This window comes from Leucoraja erinacea, unplaced genomic scaffold (genome assembly GCF_028641065.1).
Source record: "Leucoraja erinacea ecotype New England unplaced genomic scaffold, Leri_hhj_1 Leri_69S, whole genome shotgun sequence".
Taxonomy (NCBI): Eukaryota; Metazoa; Chordata; class Chondrichthyes; order Rajiformes; family Rajidae; genus Leucoraja; species Leucoraja erinaceus.
This window is the reverse complement of record NW_026576619.1, coordinates 199662-215636: the sequence shown is the minus strand read 5'-3', so window position 1 is coordinate 215636 and position 15975 is coordinate 199662. Positions and strand designations below refer to the sequence as shown.

Here is a 15975-nt window from a genome sequence, read left to right as displayed (position 1 = left end):
GTGGGCGGGGCGCTAGCACATGTTGAACCAATCACCGCGAGCGCCGACGCCTGACCTCCCGCGCCGGCCAATCACGGGCGAGACCCCGCCCAACGTACAATCGCGATTGGGCGGTTGCTTCCGCCAATCACAGTGCGGATGCGGGGGTTAAGTCACGCAATGAGGCGGGGCCGAGGTGCACACTGGGAGATGAAGTCCAACCTCGTCGCCGCGTCGGAGGATCAATTTGACGCCATCGCTGCGCCCACTGAGCCTCGCTGGCCCAAGCCGCCGTCGCCGCTCCCCGCGCAACCTCCAGCGGCGGCCTCACTCTTCGTGAATGTGTGTTTGACGAGACGGTGAGGGACGGACGGACGGCAGGCCCGGTGTGAGGTGCGGGCGGGCGGGCAGACTAGGCCTGCGGCGCGGGCGGGCGCGCGAACGGGCGGCAGTTGGGAGCAAAGGGCGGGAGGCGCGCGCGGGAGAGGCCGTCGTCGTCCCGAGCTCCCGGCACGTGGCACACTGCGCTACCACGCACGCGCGCTGGCCACGCGGCCACGCCCCCCAGGCGCCAATCACCCACCCCCCTGCCCCGCCCCTTGGTTGCTCCTCCCGTCACTCACTCCACCCAGACCCTCCCCCCCCTCAATCGCCCGACCTGGCCCCTCCCCCCTGTCGATCTCATGGCCGCAACACCTGTCACTCGATTGGCTCCGCCCCTTGGGCTCTCCCCCTGTCGGTCGTCGCCCCCATACACATCACCCATCCCCCCCCCCCCCCCACGTATCACCCCCCCCCTTGTATCACCAACCCACGTATCACCCCCCCCCCTTGTATCACCAACCCACGTATCATCACCCCCCCCCTTGTATCACCAACCCACGTATCACCCCCCCCTGTATCACCAACCCACGTATCACCCCCCCCATCCCCCCCCCCCCTTGTACACCATCACGTATCACCCCCCTCCCCCCCCCACACGTATCACCCCCATCCATCACCCATGCCCCCTCACATATCACCCCCCCATCCCCCCCTCACATATCACCCCCCCCATCCCCCCTCACATATCACCCCCCCATCCCCCCTCACGTATCACCCCCCCTTGTATCACCAACCCACGTATCACCCCCCCCATCCCCCCATACACATCACCCATCTCCCCCCCCACGTATCACCAACCCACGTATCACCCACCCCCCATCTCCCCACACATCACCCATCTTCCCCCCCCATGTTTCACCCCCCATCCATCACCCATGCCCCCTCACATATAACCCCCCCCATCCCCCCTCACATATCACCCCCCCTATCCCCCCCAACCCCGTCACCCCCCTCACATATCACCCCCACCCCTCACCTCATCACCCCCCCCCCCAATTGGCTCCCTACCTGAGATTCCCCAACACTCACCCCTCCATCTCCTTCCTCATCTTCTTCCCCATCTGCCGTTTCCTCCCCACACCCTGGGCACTCATGTTATAGGCCTCAGTACACACGACAATAAACTCAACTCAATCATCAAGTCTACTCCACCATTCAGTCATGGCTGATCTGTCTCTCCCTCCAAACCCCATTCTCCTGCCTTCTCCTGGTAACCCCTGACACTCTACCAGTCAAGAAAAGGTGCCTTCCCCTCACCCCCTTCCCAAGTTGGGCCGTCCCTCGCTATGCTTGCTCCCCCCACCATTGTGTTCCTGTACTACCACCCACTGTGCTCTGCCTTCCCTTCTGTGCTCCCCCCTGGTTTCTGTGTCCCGACCACAGCCCTCCCTGATGCCAGGGTGCCTGGGCGCTGAGTCTGAAATCCCCGCACTGAGTCTCTGCACAAATGTTTCTTAAAAATCTACTTCATTTACAAACTTTTACACTCTGTACTAAAACTTTAACGCAACTTAAAACTGTAACCCTAATGTGGCACCTTGGGATGTTTTGACACATTAATGGTCTTCTGTACGTGCATCGACTAGTCTAACAGAATGATCTATGTCCCATTTAAAGCTGCCAGTCTTGGGGAAGGAAATGTGAAATATGAAATTGGCACTGAGACACAGATGATACACTTATACTCAGATGTGTTAACACAACTGTTTATTTAAATGTTTGTTTAGGTTTGTTCAGATATTCTGATCCCCAATGATGCAATTAGACATAAAGTTAAAGCAAAGCTATTTGAAAATGCTGCAGTATAATGTTTTACAATGCAAAGCATCTTAAATGGGAAACACAGTTGAAATGCCACGGTCTGTACATTCATAGACAATTTAGGTAAAAGGCAATGTTGCTGCTTGAAGCATTAGCCTGTCGGTAAACATTTCACACTGGGTTGTGGACAGCGAGCAGAAGTGGTATTGGAGGCGGGCGATGGTCCGTGCACTCTCAGGCTGGTGCTGCCCTGCCCTGGGCTGTTATCTCAGCTCAATCCCCTTAATGCAATGTTCCTGTGCCCCATGTAGTTCCTGTGTGGACACCGGCCCGTGCTCGACATGTATGGAGCAGCCTATGTGAGTGCGGTGTGACTACAACCCTGGTCTCTCCCCCATTCTGTCTGACGTGTGGATTGTGTAGGTCTGTCTCTTTAAACTAAGCTGTAAATGCAGCTTCCTGGATTAGTGTGCGTGTGTGTCCTTCCTGCCTTCTGATGGGCCATAAGACATAATGCGGCACGGTGGCGCAGCGGTAGAGTTGCTGCCTCACAGCACCAGAGACCCAGCTTCAAACCCGACTACGGGTGCTGTCTGTATGGAGTTTGCACGTTCTCCCCATGACCATGTGGATTTTCTCCAGGTGCTCCAGTTTCCTCCCACATTGCAAAGACGTACAGGTTTTAGGTTAATCTGCTTGAGTAAAATTGCAAGATGTCCTTAGTGTGGGCCCATGAGGCTTTTTCCATGCTGTATCATTAAACTTAACTAAACAATTGGAGCAGAATTACGATATTTGGCCCATCAAGTCTGATCTATTTTTCTCTCTCAGCCCTATTTCACTGCCTTCTCCCCGCAACCTTTGACACCCTCAATAATCAAAAACCTATCTCCTTTTTCAAAATACCCAGAGGCTTAGCCTCCACCGCCGACAATGGCAATGAGTTCCACAGATTCACCACCCTCTAGCTAAACAGCCTTCAAAATGATCAATGGGATTAATGTTGACAGCCATGGCAAACTGCTCCTTGGCAGTTGCTCAATGTCCTCCTGGGAATGTCCTGTCCTCCAACAATAGGAGTATCTGGCCTTGGCTTATTGTGTTTATTTTTACATTGTTTTACTCAATTCCTTCTAAATGTTCCAACTTGATGCGGTTCCCTGCTGAGGGGGGGGGGGGGGGGGGGGGGGGGGGGGGGGGGGGCAATCATGCACTGTTCTATCCTGTAGTCAAACCAGTTTGTGGGTACACCAATCTCACTGATCAGATCATTAACTGCATCCACCCACCACTGCCCATCCCAACAGAATAACTCCATTCACATTTCCCTCATCCTGTTCCCTCTGTTTAGAAAGTGTTGGACCAATTCCTAACAGACTGCAACAGGGCTGCACGGGTGGGATTGGGACAGTATGCGGGAATCAGGGTCGCTGCAGCAGAGAGAGCCTCCACAGTCGGGCAGAAAGTGAACTGATCCAGCGTAGACACAGGACCCTCGGCTCATCGAGTCCACGCTGACCATCAATCACCCGATCACACTCGTTATCTCACTCCCTACACACTAGGGAGCAATTTACAGTGGGCCAATTAACCCACAAGCCTGCACATCTTTGGGATGTGGGAGGAAACCGGAGCACCTGGAGCAAACCCACACAGTCAACAGGTAGAATGTAGAAACTTCACACACACGCACACAGATAGCAACTGAGGTCAGGATGGAACCCGGGTCTGTGGCACTGAGCCCAGGCTGGCCACCTCAGCGTGGAGGGGCTGGAGGTGAGGGAGTGTTGAAGCAGTGAGGGTGGAAGTGGAAGCAATGGGGTAGGTGGGGAGTGCTGGAGGCCATTAGAGGGAGGGTGTAGACGCAGTGGGCTGTGGCTGGGACAGCGGTGTCCGGCAGGAGGGAGGTGGGTATGTGGAGGTGAGCTGGGACAGTGTAGAGGGGTGTGTGTGGAGCAGTGGCTGGGACAGTGCAAGCAGAGGGGGAGGGGGGGGTGTGTGCAGCTGTGGCTGGGACAGTGCAGTGTCATGGGGGGGGGGGGGGGGAGCAGGGGGGGTGTGTGTGGAGCTGTGGCTGGGACAGTGCGGTGTCGTTGGGGGGGGTGTGGAGCAGTGGGGGGTGTGGAGCAGTGGGCTGTGGCTGGGACAGTGCTGTCGGAGTCCATGCAGGGGAGAGGGGGGAACATGATGATTATTGACCAGGTGATGCAGACACTGCAGATGATACATTCAAACTGCTTAGCGTGTTGGACGGGACGCCGGCTCAGCGTGTCCATGTTTGAGCGTGTAGATCCAGTGTAAGGTGGTTCCACCGTGGGCATGGCCTACAGCATGGAGCAGAGAGCAGCCATGCCCAGTGCCAGTGCCAGTGTGGTGCCACCCTGTCCTGGCCTGCTGCCAGAGTTCAGCCGCACAAAGTATGTTGCCACTCGCTCCTCCAGCCCATCCTCCGTGGCGAAGCAGGTGAAGTAGCCATCGCTCACGGGCATGTGCCCATCAAACATCAGCGGGCACGAGCCATCCTTGACGGTGCAGGCTATCCCATCCCTCTCCTCATGCTTCCAGCTGTAGACAGCATGGTAGGATGTGACCGGGCAGGGCAGGTACAGGTAGGCCCCGGCACTCACCATCAGCTCCGTCACCTCCTCACCACTCAGCACGTCATCTGTAGAGCAAGGACAGACAGACGATGGGATCTCCCCAACCCACAAAATGCCCCTTGTGGTGCACGGCAACTCGCACACAAACTGCCCTTCACGATCCACGGCATCTAACAACCCAACACTGTGGACATTCAATTGTCCATTCCCAAGTAATCCCCCACCCACCTCACTTTCCTCTTCCCCCACCCACCTCTCTTTCACTTGTCCATAACCTTTGTCACTCAATAATCAATAATCTATAGATCTCTGCCTTAGCCTATGTATATTGGGGGTGGCGAAGAATAATTCATGTTCATAAGTTCTAGCAGCAGAAATATTTAAGAAATAGGTCGTATTTAAGAAATAGAAAAAGACAGGCAGCTCGATTTGTTACTAACGCCTATGAGAGAGAAGCGAGTGTTACCAAACTTCTGAATTCTCTGGGGTGGAATCCTCTCCAAGACAGATGTGAAGCTCACCGTTTGACCTGTTTTTACAAAATGTTAAATGGTCAGCTCGACATGGACTACAAGACCTACACCAAACCCAAACCAATTAGGAGCAGACGAGGGCATTCGATCCAATTTGTGATCCCAGCTACAAAGACAGATGTGTACAGCAATTTGTTCTTCCCCCCGCACAATTAAAGCATGGAATAATCTCCACCCAACTATAGTTACCCAACCAAATGCAAATAAATTTAAAGTAGCTCTTTCTTCCCAATAACCCTTTCTGGCTTAAGCCCACCCTTCACCACCTCCAGTTAAAATTCCATTTGGAATATTTTGGAGGACCAAGACACCAAGAATCAAGATTTTGCCCACCGAATCTACTCTGGCATTCAATCATGGCTGATATATCTGGCCCTTTCAACCCCATTCTCCTGTGTTCTCCCCAGAACCTTTGACGTCTTAACTAATAAAGAACCAGTCAATCTCTGCTTTAAAAATACCCAATGATTTGGTCTCCACCGCTGTCAGTGGCAATGAATTCCACAGATTCACCACCCTCAAGTTAAAGAAATTCCTCCTCATCTCCATTCTAAAGGTACGTTATTTTATTCTGAGGTTGGGCCCTCTAGTCTTGGACTCTTCCACCACTGGAAACATCCTCTCCACATCGAAATGACCGAATATCGTGCCCACAATACGAAGCAAGCACTCTCTGGGCACGGACAGCGGGGGTCAGGGACAGAACAGCTCGACACCAAGAGGCATTGGCTGACACGTTAGCAAGTCATGGTGGATAGGAGAGGTTTAGAAGGATGTGGGCCAAACACGGGCAGTGTAGATGGGACATGGTGATCAGCATGGGTGGGTGGGGCTGTGTGACTGTGACTCTCAGAGCTGCCTGTTGCGGTGACCCACCCAGAGGGTGTGGCGGGGTGGTGTGGCTGACAGACAGACAGAGGACCGTTACCTGAGTCACAAATGGAGACGTTGAACTGCTCAACATTCTGCAGGATGTCACTGTGGGGAAAGCACAACACAGAGATGAAACAACTTCAACAATCACCTCCCTCCCTCCTCACATTTCACTGGCAGCTTCCAACTCAGCCAAATCAATATTATTGTCCCTCTGTACATTACCTCTCCCCATCCTAGTTGTCCTGTACATATCCCTTCTTTGTCACCTCTTCCACAGCCAACAATGATTTCCAGCTGGAGTCAGTTATTAAAGATGGGATAGCAGCACATTTGGAAAGTGGTGAAATCATTGGACAAAGTAAGCATGGATTTACGAAAGGTAAATCATGTCTGACGAATCTTATAGAATTTTTCGAGGATGTAACTAGTAGCGTGGATAGGGGAGAACCAGTGGATGTGGTGTATCTGGACTTCCAGAAGGCTTTCGACAAGGTCCCACATAACAGATTAGTATACAAACTTAAAGCACAAGGCATTGGGGGTTCAGTATTGATGTGGATAGAGAACTGGCTGGCAAACAGGAAGCAAAGAGTAGGAGTAAACGGGTCCTTTTCACAATGGCAGGCAGTGACTAGTGGGGTACCCCAAGGCTCAGTACTGGGACCCCAGCTATTTACAATATATATTAATGATCTGGATGAGGGAATTGAAGGCAATATCTCCAAGTTTGCGGATGACATTAAGCTGGGGGGGCAGTGTTAGCTGTGAGGAGGATGCTAGGAGACTGCAAGGTGACTTGGATAGGCTGGGTGAGTGGGCAAATGTTTGGCAGATGCAGTATAATGTGGATAAATGTGAGGTTATCCATTTTGGTGGCAAAAACGGGAAAGCAGACTATTATCTAAATGGTGGCCGATTGGGAAAGGGGGAGATGCAGCGAGACCTGGGTGTCATGGGGGGGGTCGGTCTGCTCCTGGGCTTGGCCAAGATGGCCATTCACGGTTCCAGGCAGCGGGCAGTCAATGGTCACATCAGAGTCGGCTGCCTGCCCCAATTACGGGCCTATGTCCGTGCCTACGTGTCCCTGGTGAGGGAACACGGGGTGTCCACGGGGATTTGAGGCTTTCCGTGAATTCTGGTCGCCGCGGGTGTCAAGTGTATTGTTGACAAAGTTGGTGATATTTTAGTTTGATAACTGTTTAGTTTGTAATCTGCCAATATAGGCAATCTTTCATCTTGTCACAGAGTAGTAACGGTATTTTTGTTTGTTTTGAATAAAAACACTTTGTAAAAAGGCTCAGACACAGAGTGAAGCTCCCTCCACACTGTCCCATTACACACTCCCAGTGCACGGACCACCATCATTCTTGGGTCTAATTACTTGGACCTTTCTCAGCCTCTATAAAGGGTTGTACAGGCCCTTCGGCCCATCACTCCATGCTGACTCTGATGTTTGTGCTCTTGTGCATTGGGCCAATCTCTCAGCCTAACACTGAGTGATGTTGCTTCATGTGTCCAGGGTCGATCCGCCAGGTGAGGGAAGACCATGGTGGACGTCGCAGGAGCAGCGGGAAATGAGGCGCCTGGGCAGAGAGATGAGCAGGTGAGAGAGGGGAGGCCAGGGGAGGGGAGGGGAGGAGTGGGTAGACCAGGTGTGTATGTGGATGTCGGGACTTACCTGTCGGTAGTGTTGAGGGTCTGGGGGAGGGCCACACACTTGTGTGTAGCTCTGTCCCAGCCACAGTAGGGGTCTCGGGCAGCCACACACTGCGGGCAGGTGTGGCCATACTCAGCACAGCCGGCCAGTGATAGGCGGGCGGCCTCCATCGGCGTTGCCACAAACAGGTGGCCCTGCAAGGAAGCAGAGTGTTACCGTTAGCACACCGTCAACTCCACACGCGTGTCTTTGTGTGTCTGGGGCATTAGTGGGAGCGCCCGTTCCGAAAGATAGTCCAAGGGTCTACAATGAGGTTGATGGGAGGTCAAGACCACTCTCTAGTTGCTGACGGTTCAGTTGCCTGATAACAGCTGGGAAGAAACCGTCCCTGAACCTGGAGGTGTGTGTTTTAATGCAGAGCCTGTCGAACATAACTCAAAGTGCTGGAACAACTCTGGGTCAGGCAGCAAACAATAGGCAGGTGACGTTTAGATGGGAGTGTCTTTGACCAGAGGGCACAGGCTCAAAACAAAAGGACGTCCATTTAGAAAGGAGATGAGGAGGAATTTCTCTGGTCAGAGGGTGGCGAATCTGGAATTAATTGCCACAGATAACAGAGATTTGCAGCAAGCTCAGGTGATACGCACGGCTGCAAGGCCACTGGGGCTGGAGGGGGGAGGCTGCACCTAACCCCGTAACCCTCACTCACATCATCAATGGCTTGACACCCCCCCCCCCCCCTCCCTCTCCACTCAGATTCCCCCCCCTCCCTTCCCATCACTCCCCATCTCCTCAATTCCATCTCCCTCTAACCTCAGCTTCCCCTCCCCCCCCGTTCCCCTCCACAGCAGCCCCTCAGCATCCCCACCACTTTTGTTTTGCCCCCCTTTCGGTGCCCCCTACCCTCCTCAGCTCCCCTCCCTCTGTCCCCCTCCCCTCTAATCCCACGTTACCGTGCTGGAATCCAGCATGATGGTGGAAACGGGAGCTTGGGATTTAAAGGGGCTGAGCTCGGAAATGATGAAGGACTTCCCGTTGTAGTGAAGAACCTTGTGGATCTTCCCGTTTCCTGCAAGAGAGAATGCGGAATCAGAACCGACACTTGCCCCAGCCACTGCTCCCTCACCCCACTGCTCCCTCACCCCACAACGCCCTGTCCCCACATTCCTTCCTTCCTCCAATATCCATGAGCTGTTGATACAAAGATACAGCATGGAAACAGAGTCCGCGCCAACCATCGATCCACCGAGTCTGCGTCAACCATCGATCACCCGTTCACACTAGTTCTGTGTTATCCCATTTTCTCACACACTAGGGAGAATTTACAGAGGGCCAATAACCCTGCATGTCTGGGATGTGGGAGGAAACCGGAGTACCTGGAGGATACCCACATAGTCACGGGGAGAACATGCAAACTCCACACACGCAGACAGCAGCAGAGGTCAGGATTGAACCTGTGACTGTGGTTCTATGAAGCAGCGGTTCTACCTGCTGCCCCACTGTGCCACCCCCTACATCATTTCTATGGCAGGGAGACCAGACCTGTACACAGTACTCCAGCTGTGCTCCCACTGAGGCCCTGTGTAACTGTAGTGAAATGTTCCTACTCTTGTATGGTTCTTGCAGGGATTCCCTGCGGTCTGCTGCCCCCACCTACATGCTGGCTTCCTGAAACCTAAGTGGATGTGAAAGTGGGCTAGCATAGAACTAGTGTGAACGGGGGATCGATGTGGCATGGACAGTGGACTGAAGGGCCCACTTCCATACAAAATCCAGTCTCCTCTCAACCTCTGATGTTCCCGGGAAAACAATGCAAGTCTGTCTATCCTCTCCCTGTAGATGGAACCCTGTAATCCAGGCAGCATTGTGGTAAACCCCTTCTACACCTCCCCCCCACTCTCCCCCACCCTCTCCACCCCTCCACCCTCCCTCTCCACCCTCTCCCCACCCTCTCCCCACCCTCTCTCCCACCCTCTCCCTGCCCCTGTAATCCTCATCCCCTCTACACCCTCCCCCCCCCCCCCTCTCTCTCCACCCCTCTCCCCACCCTCTCCCCCCCTCTCTCCACCCTCCCCCCGCCCTCTCTCCCAGCCCTCCCCCCCCCCCCCCCGCCCTCTCGCCCTCCTCCACCCCCCCCCCCTCCCCACCCTCTCCACCCTCTCCACCCTCCCCCACCCTCCCCCCCCCCCACCCCCCCACCCTCCCCACCCTCTCCACCCTCTCTCCACCCTCTCTCCCCCCTCTCCCCTCCCCTCCCCACCCTCTCCCCACCCTCTCCCACCCTCCCCACCCTCCCCCACCCTCCCCACCCTCTCCAGCCTCTCACCCCTCCCCCACCCTCTCTCCACCCTCTCCACCCTCCCCACCCTCCCCATCCTCTCCCTGCGGCTGCAACCATGTAATCCAGGCAGCATTGTGGTAAACACTCTTGTAACTGGAGCACTAATTCAGGCAACATTGTGGTAAACCCTCTACAAAGCCTCCACATCCTTTCTGTAATTGGGTGGCCAGAAGTGCCCGCAATACTGCAGCCTGCCCAGAGCCCTATAGAGCGGCGTTGCATCTTTGACCGTATAGTACCTGTGCCAAGGAACAGGACGTGGTAGAGTTGCTGGTTGGCCCCCCTCACTCTGTCAGCCGTCACCCTGGTATAGTTGTTATGCTTCATCACGTAGAGGGGGTGCCTTTTGATGGGATAGATCGGGTCCTCGATCTCTGGGAAGTTCCTGATATTTGTCAGAACGTTTCTGGGCACGTTTCCTTTGACACACTGTGAAAGAGAAATCATTTAGCCATCGCAGTACATGTAAGTATAAACGTGTGTATTGGCATGCATGTGTGTTTGTACATATGTGCGTACGTGTCTGTGTATACGTGAGCAGTAGAGAGAAGGGGAGAGGGAGACAGATAGATGCTTTCCCCGGCCGCCACTGTTGGCATCCTGGTGAAACCTCGCCCAATTCTTGCCTAGGTCAATGGCCAAGAAAGTACACCAACTGTAAAAGGTTTAGGAAGTTTGGCATGCCCTCAACAACTTCCACCAACCTCTACAGATGCTTTCACAGAAAGCATTTTATCAGGATGCATCGCAGGATCCAAGACCACAAGAAATTGCTGAGAATTGTGGACGCAGCCCAGACCATCACACAGACTAACCTCCCTTCCATCGACTCTATCTACACTTCACGCTGCCTCGGCAAGGCCAGCATCATCATCAAGGACAGTCTCACCCCCCCGGACACTCCCTCTTCTCCCCTCACCTCCAGTTTCAGGGACAGTTTCTTCCCGGCTGTTATCAGGCAACTGAACTGTCTTCCCACCAACTAGAGAGTGGCCCTGACCTCCCAGCTACCTCATTGGAGACCCTTGGACTATCTTTAAATGGACTTTACTAGAATTTATCTTGCACCAAAGGATATTCCCTTTATCCTGTATCTGTACAATGTGGACGGCTGAATTACAACCATGTATAATCTTGGTACATGTGACAATAAGACCAGTGCACTCTTGTCCTCGAGCTCCTTGTTGAGCAAGATTGTTGCTTTAAACTAAGAGTGAGCAAGACTGCTGAACTGTTTACAAAACAGGACCGTACCATTCCTGGCCGATGGCTCCCGATCACGTTGGCAGTTAAACCCTTCAGCCTGGAGTTCCGGAACGCCCGTTCTATGTCGGCTTGGGAATAGGCACAGACAGCGGTGGAATTCCTGCATGGAGGAAGATCACAGAGTCAGTTCCATGACCACCTTGACTCCGGTGCCTGGTTTACTGTTTGTAACGGGAGGCACATCCTTCCCTTCCCGCTTTGCCAGGGGCTTGTGACGTTGTGGCCAGGGATGGACATTGAAGGTGACTGCGCCTGGAGACACGGGCGGGACACACACACACACACACACACACACACACACACAGACACACGCAGCCAGAAAATACAATCAAGCAGACCATACATTGGCCGGTAACTCACAAAACCTGGAGAGGAGTTTACAACATTCAACTGCCAGCTAAAGACAGAGTGCTGGAGTAACTCAGCGGGTCAGGCAGCATCTGTGGAGAACATGGATAGGTGACGTTTCACAGAGTGCTGGAGTAACTCAGCGGGTCAGGCAGCATCTGTGGAGAACATGGATATGTGACGTTTCACAGAGTGCTGGAGTAACTCAGCGGGTCAGGCAGCATCTCTGGAAAACATGGATAGGTGACGTTTCACAGAGTGCTGGAGTAACTCAGTGGGTCAGGCAGCATCTATGGAGAACATGGATAGGTGACGTTTCACAGAGTGCTGGAGTAACTCAGCGGGTCAGGCAGCATCTGTGGAGAACATGGATAGGTGACGTTTCACAGAGGGCTGGAGTAACTCAGCGGGTCAGGCAGCATCTATGGAGAACATGGATAGGTGATGTTTTGTTTCTTCAAACAAGCACCTGCAGTTCCTTGTCTTTTGCAAGGACAATGGAACAATGAAGCTTGTACTTGCTGCAGCTTTACAGGCTCATTAATACAATACCACCCAGATACAATGATCAATAATACAATAATCATTAGTCATGTGATGGTGCAGAGATTGTTGTGCAAGTGCACACAGTCCCCTGCAGCTTACCCCTCCACTCACCACAAGCTGGAGAAGATTCCGTACACCACGCTGCTCCTGGGATCATCCTCCACGGAGAGCAGGAATGCATCCTCGATCTTATTGAAGAGCCGCGATTCAGCTGGGAAACCACAGATCATTCGTGCCTTCAGGAAGGTTGAGAATGGCTCCTGAGTGGCAGCCTTCAGCACTCCCTCGTCGACCTGTGGAAGCCCAGTGCAGGGTCACTAGTTATGCTCAGTAACTTGGCAGTGTGGCGACGCAAGGCATCTCCTTCCAAAAGTGAAAGAGCCAGCGTGGAAACAGGCCCTTCAGCCCACCGTGTCCATGCCGACCATCGACTGACCACACACTAGTTATAGTTATACAGCGTGGAAACAGGCCCTTCAGCCCACCGTCCATGCCGACCATCGACTGCCCACACACTAGTTATAGTTATACGGCGTGGAAACAGGCCCTTCAGCACACCGAGTCCACCGACCACACACACACGCTCTATGCTATCCCACTTTCTCATCTACTTCGATCTATTTAAATCCAGGGTCGATTTACAAAACGGCAATTAACTACAAACCCACTTCTAGGAGTGTTGTGTTCACTTTTTGCCAACCTGCTACAGGAACGATGTCTCCAACAGCGAAGATTTATGACTCGAGGGCCTGTGCTACAGGGAGTGGTTGGGGAGGCTGGGACTATATTCCATGGAGCACAGCAGGATGGGGTTATTTTATAGAGAAGTTTAAAGCCATGAGGGGAATAAATGGGGTAATAGATGCAGTCTTGTACCCAGAGTAGAGGAATCAAGAAATAGAAGATATAGGTTTGAAGTGAGAGGGAAAAGCTGAACCCAGTGGGTGGTGCGTAAATGCAACAAGCTGCTAGAGGAGGTACTGAGGCAGGTACTATAAACAACATTTAACACATACATTGTAGGGAAGGTTTAGAGGGATGAGAGCCAAACACAGGTAAATGGGACGTGTAGATGGGGCATCATGAGTGATTTGGGCTGAAGGGTCTGTGTCTATGCGAGGGACTGGCAGGGGTGCACCTTACCTTACACACACGTCCGATGTAGGCCCGGTAGGGTTCTCCATCTAACGCACTGCTCTCGTTGCTCTCCCTGAAGAAGAAGTAAACTTCATCTTTGCTGCTGTCCTTCATCTGCATCCAAGCAGCTCCCACGAAGGTCGGGCCTGAGGTACATGGAAACAGGTAGCAGTCAGGCCTGCCGTACACAGGTACATGTAGCTGTCAGGCCAGGCCCTTTACAGCCCAGACTTCTCTACCTTCAGTTAGCCTCGTCATTCCCTCTCCCTCTATCCCTCCCCCACCCAAGTTGCACCAGCTTCCCCTTTTCACCAACAATGGGCTCTTTCCTTTATCATCGTTACTTTTTTACATATCATTCGTTGTTCTTTATCTCTCTACATCTCTCATTGTCTATATCTCTTGTTTCCCTTATCCCTAACCAGTCTGAAGAAGGGTCTTGGCCCAAAACATCACCCATTCTTTCTCTCCAGAGACGCTGCCTGTCCCGCTGAGTTACTCCAGCTTTTTATGTCTATCTGAGGCCAGACTCTGATTCTGGCTCATTACACATCAACATGACTGAACATGTAATACTGCAGGTGCTGGCTGACACAAAGTGCCGGAATAACCCAGTGGGTCGGGCAGCAACTCTGGAGAAAATGGACACAAAGTGGTGGAGTAACTCAGTGAGTCATGCAGTATCTCTGGGGAACATGTATAGGTGACGTTTTGAGTCAGGACCATTCTTTAGTATGAAGAAATTGATTGGGTCTATGTTCAAGCATGAACAGTTCTGAAAGGGGGTTCTGATATGAAACGTCACCCATCCATGTTCTCCACAGATGTTGCCTGACCCACTGATTCCAGCACTTTGTTGTGAAAATTGGCATCCTTGCATCGGCAAGAGAGCCAGAGCAGGTGGCGGGGTGTGAGGGTGGGAGGCGGCTGTGTGCGGTGCTCGTCTCATGGAGCGTGTCTCCACTGGGCCCGGTGCTGGTGCACCTTCCTGGCGATGTGGTGTCTCGTTCTGTCTGGGCGCTCGAGTGCAACTTACTCTGCATCCACCTGTCCCCGGTCTTCAGGCGCTTTGGCCTCCCGTAGCTCAGCTCAATGGAACCGCTGCTCTGGCTGCTGCTGGGAATGGCAGAGTACACAGCTTCATCTGCAGACAACAGGAGAGTTTAGAGATACACCCCGCCGGGTCTGTGCCACCAGCAATATCCTACACACTATGGACAATTTACTATTTTTACCCAAGCCAAATTAACCTACAAACCTGTACATCTTTGGAGTGTGGGAGTGAACCGGAGCACTAGGGAAAATGTACAGACTACATACAGACAGCACCCATAGCCAGGATCAAACCCGGTTCTCTGGCGCTGTGAGGCAGCAACTACCAGTGCCGCCCCCGAAAAGATAAAAGTTCATGTTATAGGAGGTGAATTAGACCATTTGGCCCATCGAATCTACCCTGCCATTCAATGCTTTACCTCTCAACCCCATGCTCCTGGCTTCTCCCCAAATCCCCTGAGTCCCGTACTAATCATTGAGGAATGGGATCCCTATGTCAGATGCAGAGAGATCTTTACTGATGTATATCATTCGTCGAAAACAATCTGTTCTCTGGGACTTGGACCATAAAACATAAAAGCAGAATTAGGCCATTCAGCCCATCGAGTCTACTCCGCCATTCAATCATGGCTGATCTATTTTACCCTCTCAACCCCTTCTTCCCATAGCCTTTGACGCCCTTCCTATTCAACCTTATCAATCCCCACCTTAAAATGCCAAATGCTTTGGCCTTCAAAGCCGTCGACGGCAATGAGTTCCACAGATTCACCACCTTGGGGAGAATGTGTTGCTCTCTAGGTTCATGATGAGAAGTATGTACATTTATGAGGCATGGATGGAATGGAAAAACCAAATACTGGAAAGCATAGCTTTATAGTGAGAGGGAAAATGTTTAAAGAAGTCCTTCATCAGTCAGAGAATTGAGTCAAGAAGTTGGGATGTTATGTTGCAGTTTTACACGACGTTGGTGAGGCCACATTTGGAGTATTGTGTTCAGTTTTGCTCTGCCTGTTACAGGACAAATGTCAGGGTGCAGAGAAGATGTACAAGGATGTTGCCAGGACTTGAGGGCCTGAGCTACAGGGAGACCTTGGGCAGTTTATTCCTTGGTGTGAAGAAGGATGAGGGGTGATCTTATGTATCATGAGGGAAATAGTTGGGGTGAATGCACCTCCCCCCCCCCCCCAGGTTGTTTCCACACTTACCGACAGTGATGGTGACGGGCCGTTGGATTGGAGTTGAAGGTGAGATTTCCCTGCCATCCTTTACCAGCTCGCGCCCCTCATGGTCCCGTGCCAGCTGCGTTCCATTGACAGCCTGAAACACAGAGGGGGAGAGAGGCAGCTGACAGACAGACAGACAGGCAGACAGACGGACGGCTACAGGGGCTGGGGGAGATCCAAGTACCGGTGACTTACCAAAAACCAGCACTTGGGCGATCCAGCGTGGGTGCCACACACCATGATGGTGCTCCTGTTGAATCTCTCAATCACT

At 52.8% G+C, this 15975-nt stretch overlaps 2 protein-coding genes across 6 annotated transcripts in view; one reads left to right on the top strand and one right to left on the bottom strand.

Moving 5' to 3' along the window:
• Positions 1-4: 4 nt before the first annotated feature.
• The window catches only part of LOC129694523 (semaphorin-4B-like), a 37231-nt gene continuing 21260 nt past the window's right edge, over positions 5-15975 (top strand). For 4 of the 5 annotated variants that reach the window (XM_055631243.1, XM_055631244.1, XM_055631242.1 and 1 more), the window contains exons 1-2: positions 5-338; positions 7653-7736. The gene's annotated coding sequence lies outside the window, so the exon portion shown is untranslated. Of the gene's footprint in view, positions 373-7652; positions 7737-15975 lie in introns of all 5 variants that reach the window. The other variant, XM_055631240.1, reaches the window with a different exon arrangement.
• The window catches only part of LOC129694525 (semaphorin-7A-like), a 15061-nt gene continuing 3327 nt past the window's right edge, over positions 4242-15975 (bottom strand). Inside the window, exons 4-14 of the mRNA XM_055631246.1 lie at positions 15900-15975; positions 15687-15798; positions 14465-14572; positions 13435-13574; positions 12403-12584; positions 11386-11497; positions 10371-10560; positions 8744-8859; positions 7812-7984; positions 6186-6235; positions 4242-4789 (exon numbers count right to left, since the gene is read on the bottom strand). The exon at positions 15900-15975 is cut by the window's right edge and continues 23 nt beyond it. Of these exons, the coding sequence (XP_055487221.1) occupies positions 4449-4789; positions 6186-6235; positions 7812-7984; positions 8744-8859; positions 10371-10560; positions 11386-11497; positions 12403-12584; positions 13435-13574; positions 14465-14572; positions 15687-15798; positions 15900-15975 (1600 nt within the window). The 3' untranslated portion in view covers positions 4242-4448. The remainder of the gene's footprint in view (positions 4790-6185; positions 6236-7811; positions 7985-8743; positions 8860-10370; positions 10561-11385; positions 11498-12402; positions 12585-13434; positions 13575-14464; positions 14573-15686; positions 15799-15899) is intronic.